Source organism: Archocentrus centrarchus, chromosome 5 (assembly GCF_007364275.1).
Source record: "Archocentrus centrarchus isolate MPI-CPG fArcCen1 chromosome 5, fArcCen1, whole genome shotgun sequence".
Classification (NCBI taxonomy): domain Eukaryota; kingdom Metazoa; phylum Chordata; class Actinopteri; order Cichliformes; family Cichlidae; genus Archocentrus; species Archocentrus centrarchus.
In genome coordinates, this window is record NC_044350.1 from 17762425 (window position 1) to 17780412 (window position 17988).

At 39.1% G+C, this 17988-nt stretch overlaps 1 protein-coding gene across 1 annotated transcript in view; it reads left to right on the forward strand.

Annotated features, from left to right (window-relative positions):
• The window catches only part of tex264a (testis expressed 264, ER-phagy receptor a), a 71498-nt gene extending 53510 nt beyond the window's left edge, over nucleotides 1-17988 (forward strand). Inside the window, exons 3-4 of the mRNA XM_030728439.1 lie at nucleotides 9317-9488; nucleotides 16647-17988. Of these exons, the coding sequence (XP_030584299.1) occupies nucleotides 9317-9488; nucleotides 16647-17011 (537 nt within the window). The 3' untranslated portion in view covers nucleotides 17012-17988. The remainder of the gene's footprint in view (nucleotides 1-9316; nucleotides 9489-16646) is intronic.

Below are 17988 nucleotides of genomic sequence, written 5' to 3' on the forward strand. Positions count from 1 at the left end.
TTTTTTTTTCTGGCCAACAGCCAGAACGTCTCCTGAGCTGATCACAAACACAGAGATGAGAGCTGAGAAATGAAAGGAAGAACCAACCTAATGCTCAGATCTTTGAAAGTCTCCTTCTTTGATATCATATCTTTCAAGACACATCTGGAAGTGGATGATTGTTTGTGTTAGCATTATTCATCAGACCTGAGAGGATAGAATATGTTTAATATGTGAAAGGGTAAAATACTTCTGCTGTATTTATGGCCCCGTTACTCTGGGGGGCCAGTTCAGAGTTAGTTAAGCAGTGCAGTAAATGAAGCTCCAGGGGCGTTGTTATCCATGTTCACTTTCCTCTTATTGGGCTTTTCTATTGAAGGAAGCGATACGGTGTGTTCACTGAGCTGCTGCCAGACAGGTCAAAGACTACAAACCCTCAGGAGACCCTCCCCTATATCGTTTTCTTTCTCTCCCAGTTCTACACACACACACACACACACACACACACACACACACACACACACACACACACACACACACACACACACACACACACACACACACACACACACCAACTGCACTCAGACAGATTGGAAATGCTTTTTTTTAATTTATTTATCCACAGGTGTAGTTATATCACCATCTAAGAAACTACTAAGTTCTTAAAGTCATTTTGACACTTTTATGGTCTAGAAATCCTTTCAGATAATACCAAAAAACATTGACTGTTGTCTCTATTTACCAATTTACCCAATTATTTGTGTGGCTGTTACTTCTCGTGTTTTCATTTAAGTAACAGTAAACCAGGTCCACTTGCTTGGATATGAAACATGGTATATATTTTGTTCTTACACGACAAGACTGATCTTGATTGTTACAGTAGGAATTATATTACTCCTAGAAGGCTGCTTTATGAGCAGTAATTAAAAATGGGAGGGGGGGGTTCGATTGAGTCAGTGGGGAATTACTGCCTTTATCTTCCAGTGAGTATTAATAAAAGGTCAGTCAGGGTACTACCCTGGGGATGAGACTCAACATGTTCAAGGGCACTTCCACAGAACTGATGCTTCAGCCTGTGTCCTTCGTTCTGCTAAATCATGATCTTACATCTCATTCTTTGGATTAACTTCTTCTGTATTAATTGAGTTCACGCCTCTTTTCCCACTGACTCTTTGTGTGATCCTGTAAATATCACAGTACTTCTGTTGATCTAATAGTTTTGAATCCAGACCAACAACTTTTAGGATACAACCCGATACATTACCTGTTACTTACTGAGGTATATGATACAAGAAGCAACCCAAAGCCAAGATAATAACTTCCTAGTTAAATATCCTGTAAAGTACACAGGCCAGGTAACTAATATTAATACTTTTCTTTAAAGAGGAAGTGCCTACATGGTTACAAGATAAAATATTCTGTGTAAGAATGAACTGCTATATTGTAGTAACAATTATGTTTTTTTTCTCTCTTATATTTCGTGTTTTCTTTCCTATTTCATCTTTTGGACCATACTCTATTTTATATCAGAATATGGAAAATTACATATATGGTTGATATCACCCACTTCTGCATGTCTGAAATTTTGTGCCACAGCTCCTCTATATATGACAGGTTTTTTTCTACTGTCGTCACCAAACAACACAAAGAGTCGTTTTTCTCCATTTGGACTCCAGAGTTTTGAACTATCATCCCAGTCAAACCCCGGACTCGGAGTTCTCTAATTAAAATATTTTTTTGCCTAGAGAAATTTTAACCACATACAATAGTGAAATTAGCAGGTGTATTTTTTGATTGAAATGAAAACCTCTGTGCCTTTCGTACTTGATTGCACATAATTAAAAATTGTTTGACAACTCCAATATATTCTGATTTGTTTAATCACAAACTTGGGGTTTATCTTCTGTTTATTTGCAAGTGCAGGAGCTTTCTCTTCAGAGATGCTAGTTTATATAGTAAATACTTGAACCTATTAGCTACTAATTTAAAAGTAGCCAGTTTAGTACTCTTTAGCCAAGCAAGATTGGTAATTATTAAGAGGCGAAATTGCCTAAGGTATAGAGGAACTTTGAAAAGTTTGCCTGTGATGATCATAACCCTTGAGTCTGCTAGGAGGCGACAGTCAAGGAAGCACTGACCTGTTTTGCGATGGTTCAGACATCTGCCTCTGTATCCTGCAGCAGAGCACATTTCATTCCCAGCAGCTTCAAGACACAGGTTAAGTGGAAGCTTGTTGACTCCATGATATGCTTTCGGGAAATGGATGGCACCCAATCAGAGAGTAGACAGACAGAAACCACAAAAGGCCACTGGGAGGAAAGAGAACATCTTGCTCGTTGTATAATTAAGACATTCAAGCCAGGAGCGGGGTTTGATTATGACAGTTAATCCGTCTGCTGTTTCTTTATTTATTTCCCCATTGAGAGGAAATATAGTTTACTGGTCAGTGAAACATACCTCCCAGAGATGAGACATCTTTTGTTGTGCATGTCATTGTTTAATAATAGATGTAGTAGTGTGTTTTTGTCCTTTTGCTGGCTGTCAGATGAGATAACTGTCATCACTGAAACAGATAAGAAAAATTAAATACACTGTGTACAGCATGGAACAAGCTTAGTTTACACCCTAGTTCAGTGAAGCAACCTGTAACACCAGTAACAACAGTACAACAGCAGTTGTATATCAAACAATCTCACCCCCAGCTCAAGGAACATGATGACCCAGCTGCCAAAACAGAGCATCCACTGGATGCACTGGTACAAGCCTGATTCATGGAGGCCCCACCCACATGACCCAAGGCCTCCATTGCCAGTGCCCCGATTCTAAACACGAGTGGTCCATACCCTGACGTTTTGGAACTATGTTAGTGACATCATGGGGACCTAAGCAATATTGCACAGGGAGTTTTAATGTTGCAGGAGAATGGTGTACATTAATGTTCATAAATCAGCTGGTAGGATTTTTGAATCCGTTTTGCAAGATTAAGTGATAAAACATCTCTAGAATAAGAAGAATATGGCACTAATAGTACAGAAACTTTTCTACTCAGGAATGAGATGAGTAAGCTCAAATATATCAGTTTTGATTAATCAGAAATGTGCATTTAAAGGTTTTCTTAATTACAAAATTAAAAGGTCCAGAATCAAAAATTGTTTAAAAGTTTAAAGAAACCTTTGCTGTCTAATAGGCTGTTTTTTAACACACTGGCATCCTGCAAGCCAGATTACTGACACTGCATTGTCTTCTGCCTTGCTTAGCTTCACATACTGTGGTGTTGTTTTATTTTTTTATTCATTCTATGATACATTTGCAAAAGAAAGTATGATGCATTTCCTGTGTTGAAACAAGCAAACAAACCCCCAAACAGCACATATTGTAGAATAACATCTCATACTGTTGTGGAGGTCTGATCATTTTCAGTCTTCATTTGTACAAAAGATAAGGGAAAGTTATATCCTGTCTCCCTGATGGTGTGGTAACTATTAAAAAAATCATCAGATTGAGTCATGTTTTTAAATACAATCTTGCTGTCACTGCTGCAAAAGCAGTGAAACCTCTTACATAGATGGACTGTAGTGTTACTTAGTGTCAGTAATGCAGATACATTGGTATACATCTTTCTTATATACAGTTTTCTTCCTTTTATCTGTTACAGTATCCCTTGGAGATGCATGTGTGCCTACAGTATAGTGAACTGTCTTTGTCTTTGGCTCATTATCGGAGCAGGTTCAAGGAGATGGGCACTCATTTGCATAGGGAGCCCCAAGGCTGGAGCCTCTGTGTTTAGCAGCCAGGTGATTCATACTAGCTCCTTATTTTGCAAGGATTAGATTAAAACCCATCAGTCAGCTTAGATCACCCTGACCCATAGGAACTGGAGCCAGGTTACTGCTGTTAGACCATCCACCTTACTTCTTTCTTTATTTCCCCCTCAGAGCCCAGAATAGCTTGTTTTGTACCATAACCATGACAACACTGCAAGTCTATACATTCACGTAAAATTTATAGAGGAGACCTTTATGAAACTCTGAGAACATTCACATGGTGAGATGAAGAGCTGTGCGAGCTTAAGAATTCAAATAGTTGAGTTATACTGTGTAATATAAATAGTGCGAGTGTGTTAACATTTCCTTGTAGGAAAGAATATGTGCACCAAAGGAGAAAGCAGTGTTGCTGTTTAACATAAAAATACATTTATCCAGCAGCAGATTTATAGAAATAAACCCTCCAACCTTTTTCAAATAGCAAACAGAAATGTAAAAAGTGCACCATCTTACACAGATGGGAGAAATGGCTTCTTAAAAATTTCAGTGGTCACTTCAGTTCTAAGAGGTTTAACTAAAGAGCTGAACCATAAGCACTTTTTGTACATGTTATTCTCCCTTATTCACTATTCTTAAAGAAAAAAGTTAATAGAATGAGAGCGTTTAAGTCTATTTAATGGTGGAAAGCCACTTGAGCACATTTTTAGAGTTATAGTTTACTGGAGCGTTTCCTTTTATTTGAAGTCTATTTTTGATGGAAAAATATCCAGTACTTTGAATACTTTTTTTTTTGTTACTTTATATGAATTTCGTTCTAATATTTTTGTACTTTTACTTACATACAAGTAGTAATGCATATTTTTTACTCACAATTGAGTGTTCTTATATTGAAATTTGACTAATTTTACCTAAAAATAAGATCTGAATATATCGCTCAAGTTTGGGATCACTTACTAATGTTGTTATTTTCGAAAGAAAAGTACATTAATAAAAAAAATTCAAATGTTGGTAAATGCCATTAATGATTTTAATGGAACATTGTCGTGGGCATACAGAGGGTTTTTCTCAGCAAAGAGCACTCCTGTGTTTCAATGGCACATTGTGTTATCTAATGCAAGTGAAATCGTAACTGATCAATAAAAAACCCTTTCCTTTAAACACAGCTGAAAACTGAAATACTTCATTCAATGAATGTTGAACTTCTTTGCAGGTTTTACGAAGTCTCAAAATGGACAGAAAAAAAAAGAGCAGTAAATATGACTATTCTTGTTCTGTGTGGGAAACTGAAAAAAAAAACAAAAACGCATGCAGTGCTGTGAAATACTCCTTCCACAGAACAGTGCGGTCTTGCTCTAACAAGAATAGAAAGAGATGTGTGAGGCCCTGGAGCTCAACTAAGCAAGAAGACAAGTAGTTTGATGTATTTGTCGCCTGATAGGTCCTCAACTGGCAGCTTCATTAAATGGTATCCACCAAACACCATTATCAACACACAGTGAAGAGGGGACTCTTGGAAGCTGGCCTTCTAGGCATAGTTGCAAAGAAAAAAGCCAAATCAGATGGACTGAAACATAGCCAGTAAAAGGGAGATGATTAAGATTGGCAAAAAAACCCCAAAACAGAACAAAACAAAACAAAAAACAACCTCGGACACTGGATGGAGAAAGTTTGGGAAAAACTTGATAAATGTGTGTTTGAGCTGTTATATGTGGAGCAAATGGAAAGATGCTGTAGTAGTGCTTGAAGCCATCTTTCAAGCATGGTGGAGAAATGTGATGGTTAAAGGTTGCTTTGGTGTTGGTAAAGGGCACATTTGTAGTGATTCAATGCCCCAAAGCACAGCTCAAAACTATGAAATCTTTTGAGTGTTTTGTAGCCATTTGCTGATATCAGTTGTCTACGTAATGTTTATGTCTTTAAATGTCAGGAATGTGGCCAAAACAAGAAACAAAAACAACAGTATCTAGACCCAGAAATGTCAGGTTTTTCTGGACTACTTTTTTTTAATCCCCTTGCAAAACTTTGGCACCACCTTGTAATCATTTTCACAATTCCTCTGACCAATAGGGAAAATCTGATAGGTACAGTATACAGTAATGTAAAGCCGGGCTGGTGCATCCTATTGTGGCTGCCCAGGAAAGGTTTGTTGCAATGTACACTGCTCAAAAAAATTAATGGAACACTTTGAAATACATCAAATCTCAATGGGGAACAAACACATGCTGGAAATCTATACTGATATGGACTGGGTAATGTGTTAAGAAATAAAGGATCCCACATCGTTTTATGGAAATGAAAATTAGCAACCAATAGAAGGTTAAATTCAAAGACATTCAAAGGCTAGTCCATTTTGCCAAAATGTCATTGCAGTACCTCAAAATGATACTCAGCAGTTTGTGTGCCCCCCCACATGCTTGTATGCATGCCTGACAATGTTGGGCCATGCTCATAATGAGATGGCAGATGGTGTCCTGGGGGATCTCCACCCAGCTCTGGACCGGGGCATCACTGAGCTCCTGGACAGTCTGAGGTGCAACCTGGTGGCATCAGATGGACTGAAACATAGCCTTCCAGAGGCTTTCTATTGGATTTAGGTCAGGTGAGAATAGGGGGCAGTCACTGGTATCAATTCCTTCATCCTCCAGGAACTGCCTGCATACTCCTGCCACTTGAGGCTAGTCATTGTTGTGGACCAGGAGGGCCCACTGTACCAGTGAGTCTAGGGATTTCATCTTGATACTTAATGGTGGTCAGGGTACTGTTGCCTAGATTGTATAGGTCTCTGTGTCCCTCTATAGATATGCCTCCCCAGACCATCACTCACCCACCATGAAACCAGTCATACTAAACAATGTTACAGGCAGAATGCTATCCATGCTTCTTTACACCATTTTAGATCTGTCACATGTGCTCAGGGTGTATGTACTCTCATCTGTGAAAAGCACAGGGCACCAGTGCTTTTCACAGATGCCAATGCCACAACTGCCAATGTTGGTATTCTATGGCAAATGCCAACTGGGCTCAGCGATGCCAGCCAGTAAGCACCTGGCCCACTAGAGGATGTCAGAGACATTCACACCAGTGGACTGCTGGCAATCACTTTGTAGGGCTCTGGCAGAGCTCATCCTGTTCCTCCTTGCACAAAAGAACAGATACAGTCCTGCTGATGGGTTATGGGCCTTCTACGACCCTGTCCAGCTCTCCTAGAGTAACTGTCTGTCTCCTGGAATCCCCTCCATGCTCTTAAGACTGTGTTGGGAGACACAGCAAACCTTCTCGCAATAGCACACATTGACGTGCCATCCTGGAGGAATTGGAATACCTGTGCAATCTCTGTTATTAATTTCATTAATGCCAAAGCAGCTGAAAGTGATTAACAACCCCCTCTGCTACTTAACTGACCAGATCAATATTCCAGAAGTTTATCTGACTTGATGCTATGCTCTGATTAAAAGGTGTTCTTTTAATTTGAGCAGTGTGTTTAGAAGGAGAACCAGAAGAGGTTATTAGTCACTCCATAGTGACCGCTGTAATTGTGAGTGCAGCCTTGGTATGACAAAGCTGTCACTGTAGCCATGGCTTTGCTTTGGCTGTTGCAGTTCTGACTGTGGCATATTTGTTCTTGAGAACAACACTGACTGCAGTTGTGTGTGTGCAGTGATGAATGTGCTGGCTGAGTGTTGTATTCATAATACTTTATTCCTTCTTTTTTGGTGGGGGTGGGGGGTTGGGTAACACATTTGTCACTGAATTTGAATAACGGTACCACCATACATATTGATAGCACCACAGATTCAAAACCCAATTGTAGCTATCTGAAGTCTAAGCAATAACTGTATCCAGCCACAGCTTCACCTATAAGAGCCAGACAGAGCAGCTGCAGCTGTGCCAACAGCTAGCAGCTGTATACAATCATAAATCTGCTTTTTAATGTGAGGAATGAGAAAGAATTATGTAATGTAACCAGTCATATCAGCTCTCTTTTCTTTAGTATGTACACAGTGTTACCCTTAACCTGCTGTGTATTCTAACCGGGGTGGAACAATAAGCCAACTATTTTTGTGGATCAGAAGGAATAGAGAAGTTAATACAAAAATGCTAAATATTCCAGGAAAAAAATTTTGTGTGTGTGTGTGTGTGTGTGTGTGTGTGTGTGTGTGTGTGTGTGTGTGTGTGTGTGTGTGTGTGTGTGTGTATTTGTCCTGTACAGTCTGTAGAGATTTTGATTGATTTGTGACTCTATGGTTGTGTGTTCCAACATTCATCTGTCACTTTATAGCCGATCACAGCTGAGACCAGCCTTCTGCAGCTCACCTCTGCTTCTGCTGTGTTCCTCTGCAGTCCCTTGAGAGCTATAAGAAAGCATGAAGAAAAATTACGAAAGGCTAATGTCCACTTTAGAGGAAAATATGGTATAATATTTATAAACTCTCCACTCACTGCATACACTTCTGGGGGAGAGTATAGACACATTGATGTGGATGGTAATGCAACTTTAATGAACTCACATGGGAGGGCATAAAGTATATTCATATTAATGTGTGAAAGATATAGTGCTATACCAGCAAAGACATTTTAAAGTGCATATCTCAAATGTTTTCTGCTTGTATGAGGTGTTCATCACACTCTACAACATTGGTCCCTGGTCCCTGCACGCTTTGCAGTGTTTTTATGTGAGAAGCATTGAAAGAGAAGGTTTAATAGTAGTTTTATGAGGCCTTTGAGTGTTTTAAATCTGTCTACCTTTTGTAGTGCAAAATAACAAAAAGCTGTTCTTTGCTTTTTGCTTCTTTGCTTGAAATTAATTGAGTCAGCTTAGACCTTTTTTCATGCAAATGAAACATGACGGCCTTACATCAATGTTTGTTAAACTTGTTTTCAGGCATGTCCAACAGCATAAGCCAAAAAAAGTTCATACCTTACAGTCACCAAAGATGCAGATTGAATTGTAATTAAATAATTGTTAGCTTGACGGCAACAGCAAACTATATTTTTCCTCTGGTCATGCACACTCCAGCTGCAGTGGCCCTATTCCTCACCAGCGGGGATCACATTTTCAGAAGCAATGACCCTGGTGGCAGTGGCACTCTAAAGAAAGGGCATGTTAACAGAGACCGTCACTTGGATTTGATCATTGTGAAGATGAATACATACAATTCTGAATTCTGTTATTTTGTGTGTGTGTGTGTGTGTGTGTGTGTGTGTGTGTGTGTGTGTGTGTGTGTGTGTGTGTGTGTGTGTGTGTGTGTGTGTGAGTGAAGCAGTCACTTAAGCAGATAATCTGGCCTCTGTTGATCTGATCTTTCTCACAGCTTAAAGCTAGTCAAACTTCATTCTGTCTGTGCTTGTGTTATTTTTCACTTTCCTCTCCAGGCTCAGTGTAATTATAAAAGGTGAGCACTTTTTCAATTACAGACACAAGTGCAAATTTGTTGCGCAAACATGAGGTGACATTTAAGGTTGTCTTTGTGGCTTTTACAGAATATATGTGCTTATCTTTTTAATAATAATATTTTAGTATACTGTAAATCTAACTTCCTGTTTTGTGTCTTTTTCTTTTTCCATTTTAATAGGAGAGAAAGCTTTGTGCATTCCCAAATATTGAGATCTATCGTTCAGATGTCATCAACTATATGGTTCCACTGTCTCGTCAGACGGACTTCTTTGTACCAGAAATGAAAGAGGAGGTCAGAACAGATGTGAAAGAAGAGGACTCGGATGACGACAGAGGAACTGACATTACAGGTAAAAAAATTTTGCACATCCTCAGATAATGTCAGCTCCCCTGGAGGCAATTAATGACAGTGTCCATCAAAAAGGTTTCTCAAACAACAAAAAAAGAGCTGTCAACCTGTCTGTCTGAAAGTGTACGGCTCACAAAAATTAAGGGACCACTTGAACAATTTTAGCTTTGATTTTTGGTGTGATTTTTATTTTTTTAATCCAGCCCTTAAAGGCTTGATGATGTATATCAGTGAAGATTTTCAACTTTAATATGGGATTCATTAAGATCTGATGTGTGATTCAAGTGTTTGGTTAATTAATTTGAGCCATATATGTTGTAAAAAGTTGTGTGAAAGTAATGGAGTGATAAGGTAACTGAACATATCCTAAACATATATTTTTGCTGGTACCTGTGGTTTAAATCCTCACCCGGCTGCACTGATGTGCAGTTGCATCTTTCTATTCAAGGAGTATGTGACAAAAGAGTAAACCACTAAGCTCGCCATGTGGCTAGTGGTTTCTAGCCACAATGTGCTGATTAGAGCGATGAGTCAGTGATGAGGGAAACTAGCTTAAAAAAAATTAAGAGATACCAAATGCCACATGAAAAAACAGCCAACATATGGCACTTAACTGGGTTATTTTGCTGTCATCTAACTTCAGTCTTACGAAGCATACGTTTCTGCTCCGTTGACCCTACAGCTTGTGTCAGTTCGAAACAAACAAAGAAGAAGAAATGTGTAACAACTTTTATTTTGTCTGACACAGCACTGACTTCTCTCCTGCCCTGGATCACAGAGGACGGGTGATACATGAGACTCTGTAATTGCTCTGTCATTACAAGTATGTGTCTTCAAGCACAATGTCTTCTGTGCTGCCATTACTGTTTGAAAAACCACCGACCTGTGGGCTGGTCTCAGAGCAGTCTTGACTTTATCAGTGTACAAATCTCTGAAGAACATAAATGGTGTTGCTCTGCTAGGACGTAGCGGGTGGGGACGGGTTGATTTACATCAGGTGGCTTAAAAATAGATTGTGTGACATCCCTTGTAAGCACAGCTTAAATGTAGGAGACTTATCAGGAAGAAGGCCTAAAATGTTCTGAGCATGATTAGATGGCAATCGCCATTAATAAGTATCATTACCTGAGACAGGTGGAGGCCACTCTCCAAGCACAGCAGATTTATCTGCTGTGGAGCCTCTTACATTCTGAGAGCGAGAGAGTGAAGTGAGAGTCTGAGCTATTCACAACTTTAAATTAGTTTGTCAGCATCACCAGACCGAGACAAAGTTTTGATTATTGCTTTCCTAACAAATGAGAAAGTTAATAAGAAAGAACTAAAGTGCTAGAAAGCATTTGAATACACCAATTCAGATAAAATTAATTTGATCTGCCGTGTTTCTTAATCACATGAGGAGAAAGTGATTTTGCAATATTGCACACACTTACATCCACATGCACACACTGGCCTCCAAATCTTTCATTAATTTGTTGTGCCGCTGTGTCTTTGTTCCAGCAAACCGTCGTGGTGGTGTGTTCGGTCTGGAGATACAGCCAAGCGTTGATTAGCTTGGCTTACCATGAAGACTAGAAGCAGGGATAGACAGCTAGCCTTGCTCTGTCCAAAGATATCTCTATCATTACTAAGATTACTAATTAACATGTCTCCTATCTTTCACGCTTGCAGAAACAGAAATGTAAAAGTTCTTTTTTACGTAGAGGTGACATAGTTGTGATATAATGTCAAAGGAAGGACATGTCTATATGTGAATTTACTTGATGTGTTCATGTAAGTTGGAAATATTTGAGCTTAAAAAAATCAAGAGTGAGCAAAAGGAGAGACGAAAGAGAGAGAATGGAGTAAAATATAAGAAACGTGGAGTCTCTGTTAGGGTCTAAGATCAGAAGTAACACACAGACACACTCCCACATAGACGAGTGGTGTGTCCACTGCGCTCAAAGCTAGCCAACAGCAAGGTGGTCAGTACAATGGCTGTTTTTGGGTGAATACACGCAAATGGGGGATTTTAGAGAGAATTACAGCCTCTAACTGTTTCCTGATACAGTGACTTACTGGAGTGTCCCCTGGCTGCCTGTTAATATTATATCATTGAAAACAAAAGTATTTCTCAAGGTTTCAAACTATTTCTTTTGTTGTGGTAATCAGGATGGTATAGTACAAGTCAAGTTTTCATTCGTCACATTGAATCAAATAGTTCTTCAGTTTATTCTGTAAACAAACCAAATCAAAGACATTCAGATAAACATGTCTAAAAATATGTTAGAGTCACTTTAAACGCTGTTTAGAGAATATTGATATTTCTTTTTATGCGCCTTTTGAAACATTTAACACGTAGGGCCTCTTTACCATTCGCTGACACTGCTGACACTACTTAGCTATTGTGCGTTTGCTGGTAGTAGAAACGAAGCATAAGTGGAGTTTGAAGAGTGGTGGATTTATTTATTTATTTTTTGAGGGTTTAGTTTTATTAGACAGCTGAATGTTCTGCTTTTTTACACTTGTGAAAATTGGCTTAGAAACCAGTTTCTTTGCAAATGTTTGTTGAATGCCTTTGAACACTTTTTCTTCAACCAGAGACGCTTTCCTTGTTAAGGTGTGCATCAGCAGTACCACAGGTATATCTTATGTACTGGAGTGTTTACCCATTTGTGGGCAGTTTTCCTACATCATGGCTGTGATCTGTGGTTTTGAATTACTGTCCATAAATTATGCGTTTTAGGGCTCAGGTGCCACAAACTTCATTTATTGAATGAATGCCCAGACATCATACACAACATTATACATCTGTATAAAGAGAACAAGAAGAAAAAAAAGGGTCGTTTGAGGATCGCCTTAATGGACAATTCTCCATTTATTTCACATTATATATTGTGCATAGCCGCTTAAGACATTTTAGAGCACCATTTGGATATCACAAAAGGCTATTTATGGCTAGATCATCAGGTATTTCCAACACTGAGGTCGAATCAATTCTCAATTATGAAAGGGCCCCAAATACTGAGTGCTTCCCCTTAATAAAAATAAGTATTTTTTTCTACTGGCAGTACTGTAACTAAGGTAGAAAACTGTCAGTCCTCTTCCATGTTAGAGCAATAACTCTTCTTGCCAATAATAAACATATTTCTAAAAACTTGTTTTGATTGGGTGACTTATAATTAGCCAGATACAAACCTAATATAAAAAGTTTAGGGTCAGAAGGTATTTGTATAGAAATGATGTCCTGAATGCAAACTCTCCTTCAGAGTGCTTTTATTTGGACACAGTGCCAAAATCAGTGAAAAGGTGTAGCCTTTTTATCTCCACATGTAATGCACAAATCAGGTAAAGCTTTGTTGTATTTGTTTATAAGCTTTTCCAGTGTTACATCGGTTGACATCAACCAATTATATTGCAATAATCTAAGGCGTGTTTTGAAAACAGGCTTAAAGTCTCAGTATGTGTGTTTCTTATCACTGTCAGAAACACACACACACACACACACACACACACACACACACTTACACTTACACTTACTTTCAAACAAGCTTTCCTAGTGGGAAACATCTTTGACAAGCTAGCTTGGAATTCCCACGTTAGCCCTCAGGAGATTGCTGTTAACTTTTCATCCATCATCCAAAATCCACATTATAGAACATCCTGCCCGTACACTCAGGCTCATAGACTTTATGCTTTAGCCAGAGGGAGCAGTCAACACTCAAAATGAAAACACTTTTAAGTTTATTTAGTGATCACAGCAGGCACTAATTTCTGAGAACACAAATCACCCTCAATGTGGATATAAACTTTTACTTTGAAAAAAATTTAGGGGTCATTGAACTTTATAACATGTGTAATATTTCAGAAACTTAGCTGTGCTACATCTCCTGGCCACTTTATTAAGTAGACCTCTTTAACTGCATGTTAATGTAAATATCTAATCAGGCAATAACATAGAAGCATCTCAATGCATATAGGCAGATGGACATGGTCAAGACAACCTGCTAAAGTTCAAACTGAGTGTCAGAATGGGGAAGAAAGGTGGTTTAAGTGAGTGTGACATGGCTGTTGGTCCCAGGCAGGCTGGTCTGAATATTTCAAAAACTGCTGATCTACTGGGATTTTCCCACACAACCATCTTTAGGGTTTACAGAGAAGGTATGCAGAAGAGCATCTTTGAATGTGTAACACATCAAACCTTGAAGTAGACGGGGTTACAGCAGCAGAAGACTACACTGGGTGTCACTCCTATCAGGTTAGAACAGGAAGCTGAGGTTACAATTACATGGGCTCACCAAAGTACATGATAACAAATCGGAAAAACATTGTCTGGTCTAATGAGTCTCAATTTTTGCTGCAGTATTCAGATGGTAGGGTCAGAATATAGCGTAAACAACATGAAAGCATGGATCCATCTTGCCTTGTATCAATGGTTCAGGCTGATGCTTGTGTAATGGTGTGGAGGCTTTCTTGCCACAAAGTGCAACTAATGAAGTGGCTGGTGAGTGTATAGTGTATATCAAGTAGTTCTATGAATAATGCAGTCTGTGTGTGTGTGTGTGTGTGTGTGTGTGTGTATTTTTTATATTACACTGTTTTATTTTAAGAACAAAAGACAGTTTATGATGATATACTGCGCACTGAAGCAATATAACAAAAACAACCTTTACCTAAGCATCTTAAATTAAGAAGTTTCATTAAACACAATGCAAGTGCATTTTTTATGATGATCTTACTAAAATGCTTGTTCTTCTTTGGCTCTCATCTGTAAATCATGATGATCCATCAAGTGTATCACTTCTTAACGTCTGTTTATGCAAGCCGTGTTGCACTTTTCTCGCAATCCACTCAGACTCTGCTTCTCCAAGCTCTCAGCAAGCCTTAGTCCTGTCTGTGTCTAATTACCTCCTTAAAAATCCTCTCCTCTGTTTCAAACAGTTTGAAGAACCTTGATTCTCTGCTAATAATCCCAATGGGCCCAATTTAGCAACTAATTTAGGCAAATGTTACCTAAAAGACTTTCAGAGGCTTCAACCACAGCACCAATTTCAGGACTTGACTGCAGTTGTAGTGAAGGGTGAAAGCTGTCCAGTACAGTACGCTGAGGCACTTCCTTGGGGGGCTGTCCACCCAATTACCCTAAATAGACCCATTATTTCCTGTAAAGCCCCTTATATTGTTTTAAAAAAAAGTCTTTGGAACAATCTTTTCACTGCAACACACAAATGAAATATACTATGAATCACTACATTAACCCATCTATATGCATTTTGAAGCAGTATCACCATATGAAATCACCTCTTTTGTTCCACTCAGGGCTATCCCACTGGGTCTGTTTGGACATGCTAGCTAATCAACAGGCTCATAAATAGTTATTATCATAACCTAAATGGACTTTCCAAATATTTTACACTGCGGACAAGATCAGATCTGCTGGATGTGATAATTAGATTGTTGAGATTCAAATGAATAAAAAGAAATGACAAACCTCACTGAGCAGCTTGGAAACTCCCTGTTTATTGTGTTTGGGTCCCTGATGACAGATTTAGTGCAAACACACTTAGATGTGTGGATGAGATTCATTTGGAGTGTGAAGGCAGAAAGACAGTGATGTGGATAAAAGTGTTCTAGTGTCTAATAGGATAGTCAAGCCAAGTCAGGTCTGATTTTATTTGTCATTTAATTTCAAGGGTGTCCTTCTACTTTGCAGAAACAAATGAGGCATGGTAAGTGCATTTGGCAATATTGTAAATGGTGGGGTACAAGCACTGGACAAAAAAAGAATGAAAAAGCAGCCAATGTCCAAGAAAAGCTTCAGAAAGCCTGGACAGCTATTGACAACTAACTCAAGATCACTTTTAAAAATTTACAACAAAGTCTGGTTCCTTGGAAACAAAATATAAAGAAATGAGGGGTGGCTCAAGACTTTTGCACCAAGAATGCATATAATTTATCAGCATGAAATCACAGTTTTATGCAGGGGAGTTTTTTTTTGTTTGTTTTTGGAGAGTTTTCTTCACATGGGTTTTTCCTCTGCTTCTTTGAAATATCTTTGAGAAGACCAACTGCGGAAAGATCACTGAGTAATATTTCTTCTGTAGGTGGGAGGTGTGATGTGCTTCTCACATTTCTCGCCCTGTTGCCAGCTTTCATTTGTAATTTTAGGGAGGCTAAGGAGAAAAAAGCCTTGTATCTTTCATTTGTCTCTGCTTACATCTAATACCCACACAGAGGATTTTTCGTGCTGTGAACTTTGCATTGTTGAATGTTTTATTTCAGCCTTCCTGTAAGGCACCCCCCCCCCCCCCACACACACACACACACACACACACACACACACACACACACATACACACACACAAAAATAATGCCAACTTTTTTTTGTCCACCTACAAATTACAGCAATAACCTTCTAGATCGCTCACACAAAAACTCAGTGTGAATGACATTTGTCAGGGACAATAAGTGGTTATTGGGTCACAGATCAAAGGCCAATTAGAATCCGGTTTAGACAGAGAGCATTAGCAAGCTGATCATGTGGGTGAGGAAATCTCCATCATTCAGGCTAATGGACATTCTTTGTGATTACAGATATGCAATATGAACAGCAGGAACATCCCTCTCTGCAAAATTATAGTCCATTACACAATTTCATGCAAGTAGTGCAAACGTGAATGACTTTTATATAACTGATGTCTCAATAATATTTTGGTTCCTCTGAGCTCATCGGATTAGTTAAAGTTGACTGAGCTGCATCTGCTGAATTTTAAGCAGTGAGCTCTCTTAAGTTTCACGAGGCCAACATTATATTTCTTATCTCTGATCAAAGGATGGCGGAGTATGTAAGTGCATATACCCATATCTTCACATCCTTGCATCATCTTTGATGAGCTTTAATGCTAAGCATATTGTTAATGTTACTTGGCCAACCAACATGGAGAAGATGATGCTTTTCAACCATATTAGCAACGTGGCCACAGAGGATCTAGCATAAGGGTCTTTTAATCACAAGATATGACAAGGGGCTTAAACTAGCCTCGCCATCCCGCACAACCAGTTGTGAAGTCGGCTACAGATATACTCATATAACTGGCGTTACATGCAGTAACTATTTTAGCAGAATTTTTTCCAGAGCCATTTTCTTCTTCTTATCCATGTATTTATTTTTGCATTGATGCAGGTGCAGATTCCCACAGTGATGTGAGCTCAGTAAGCGGTGGCGTGCCCTGGGACAGTAGAGAGACATCCCTGGCTGTTTCCACAGCCGCCTCCATGGCTTCCTCACTGCCCCTGAGAGACGTTTTGGATGCCAGTGAAGATCTTAAACACAGGGACAACAGCGACAGAGGTTCTAATGACTCAGTGGGTAGCGGCTCATCCTTTGAAGAGCTTGACATGGATCAGGAGGAGCTGGGGGACGGTGAAGAGAGAGTGAAGAAGGAAGATGGGGAAGAGGAGGACACCCCTGAAGGCGAAGGCGGAGAAAGAAAAGCGGCTGAACTTGTGGCCGAGAAGAAGGAGCGCTTAGGGGAAGGAGAGGAGTAGGGAGGATGCTGAAGAGATAAGGGATGTAGCCATGTAATACTGGCATGCTGGAGAGCTTCTCAGCTGTGCTGTTGCTGGTTATCTGTCATGTAATTTTGTTGGTGGATCTAAAGTTGTTCATGTGATGACCAACATGCCGTATTTCTGCGCCTTCTAAATCTCTTTTTGAAGCCTGTACTTTCTGTTATACTGTAATCTCAGTTTTAAAAAAAAAAAAGAAAAAAAATTCCCAATCCTGTATCTCTGTCTGTACGGAAGTACGCACAACAAATGGGAGAGAAGAAAATGGGAGATTTAATTAGATAATTCATTTCAAACTGTAACCCTGTTTGAATCACTTGTGTTCCTTTTCTGATCATAAGTAACCTTTCAGTTTAAGATTAGTATTAAAAGCAAAGGATACACAGTGTCACCAACTATCGTGGATCACCAGAAAGTATATTTTTGCCCATATTTGACAGGTGATATTGCAATCCCACTCTCAAGGTCAAGTCCTGAGGAAATTTATGTCACGTGTTTGTGCGCGTAACCTGACTTTGGTGTCGTGATGTAATGATTGGGTGAAAAAGTGCAGGCACTGCTGCTACTGTAGAAATTTTCATGGACCTGTTTCATTGTGTTATTTACATAAGGGGAAATTCTAACATCTGAGATGGAGAAAAAGGCTTATTAAATGAACATCATCAATGCCTCCAAGTCATCAGGACTAAGATTTAGAATAAACTTCAAAGATATATGTAAGCTTTCCCCTGAAAACTGTACAGAATATTTTATTGTCACTGCAAAAAAATGAATTGAATTATTTCAATGTATTGTTCCTTTCCTGTGGGTGGTTTGTTCAGCCACACTTCTCTTATGTTTATCTTGTTGTAGACAAAATTCACCTGTTATCAAAAACTAGTTGTAACATGTTTGTAGGTTGACGTTGGATATGATGTACGATGCATTGCCATGTCTTCCTGTGTGTAATAAAATTT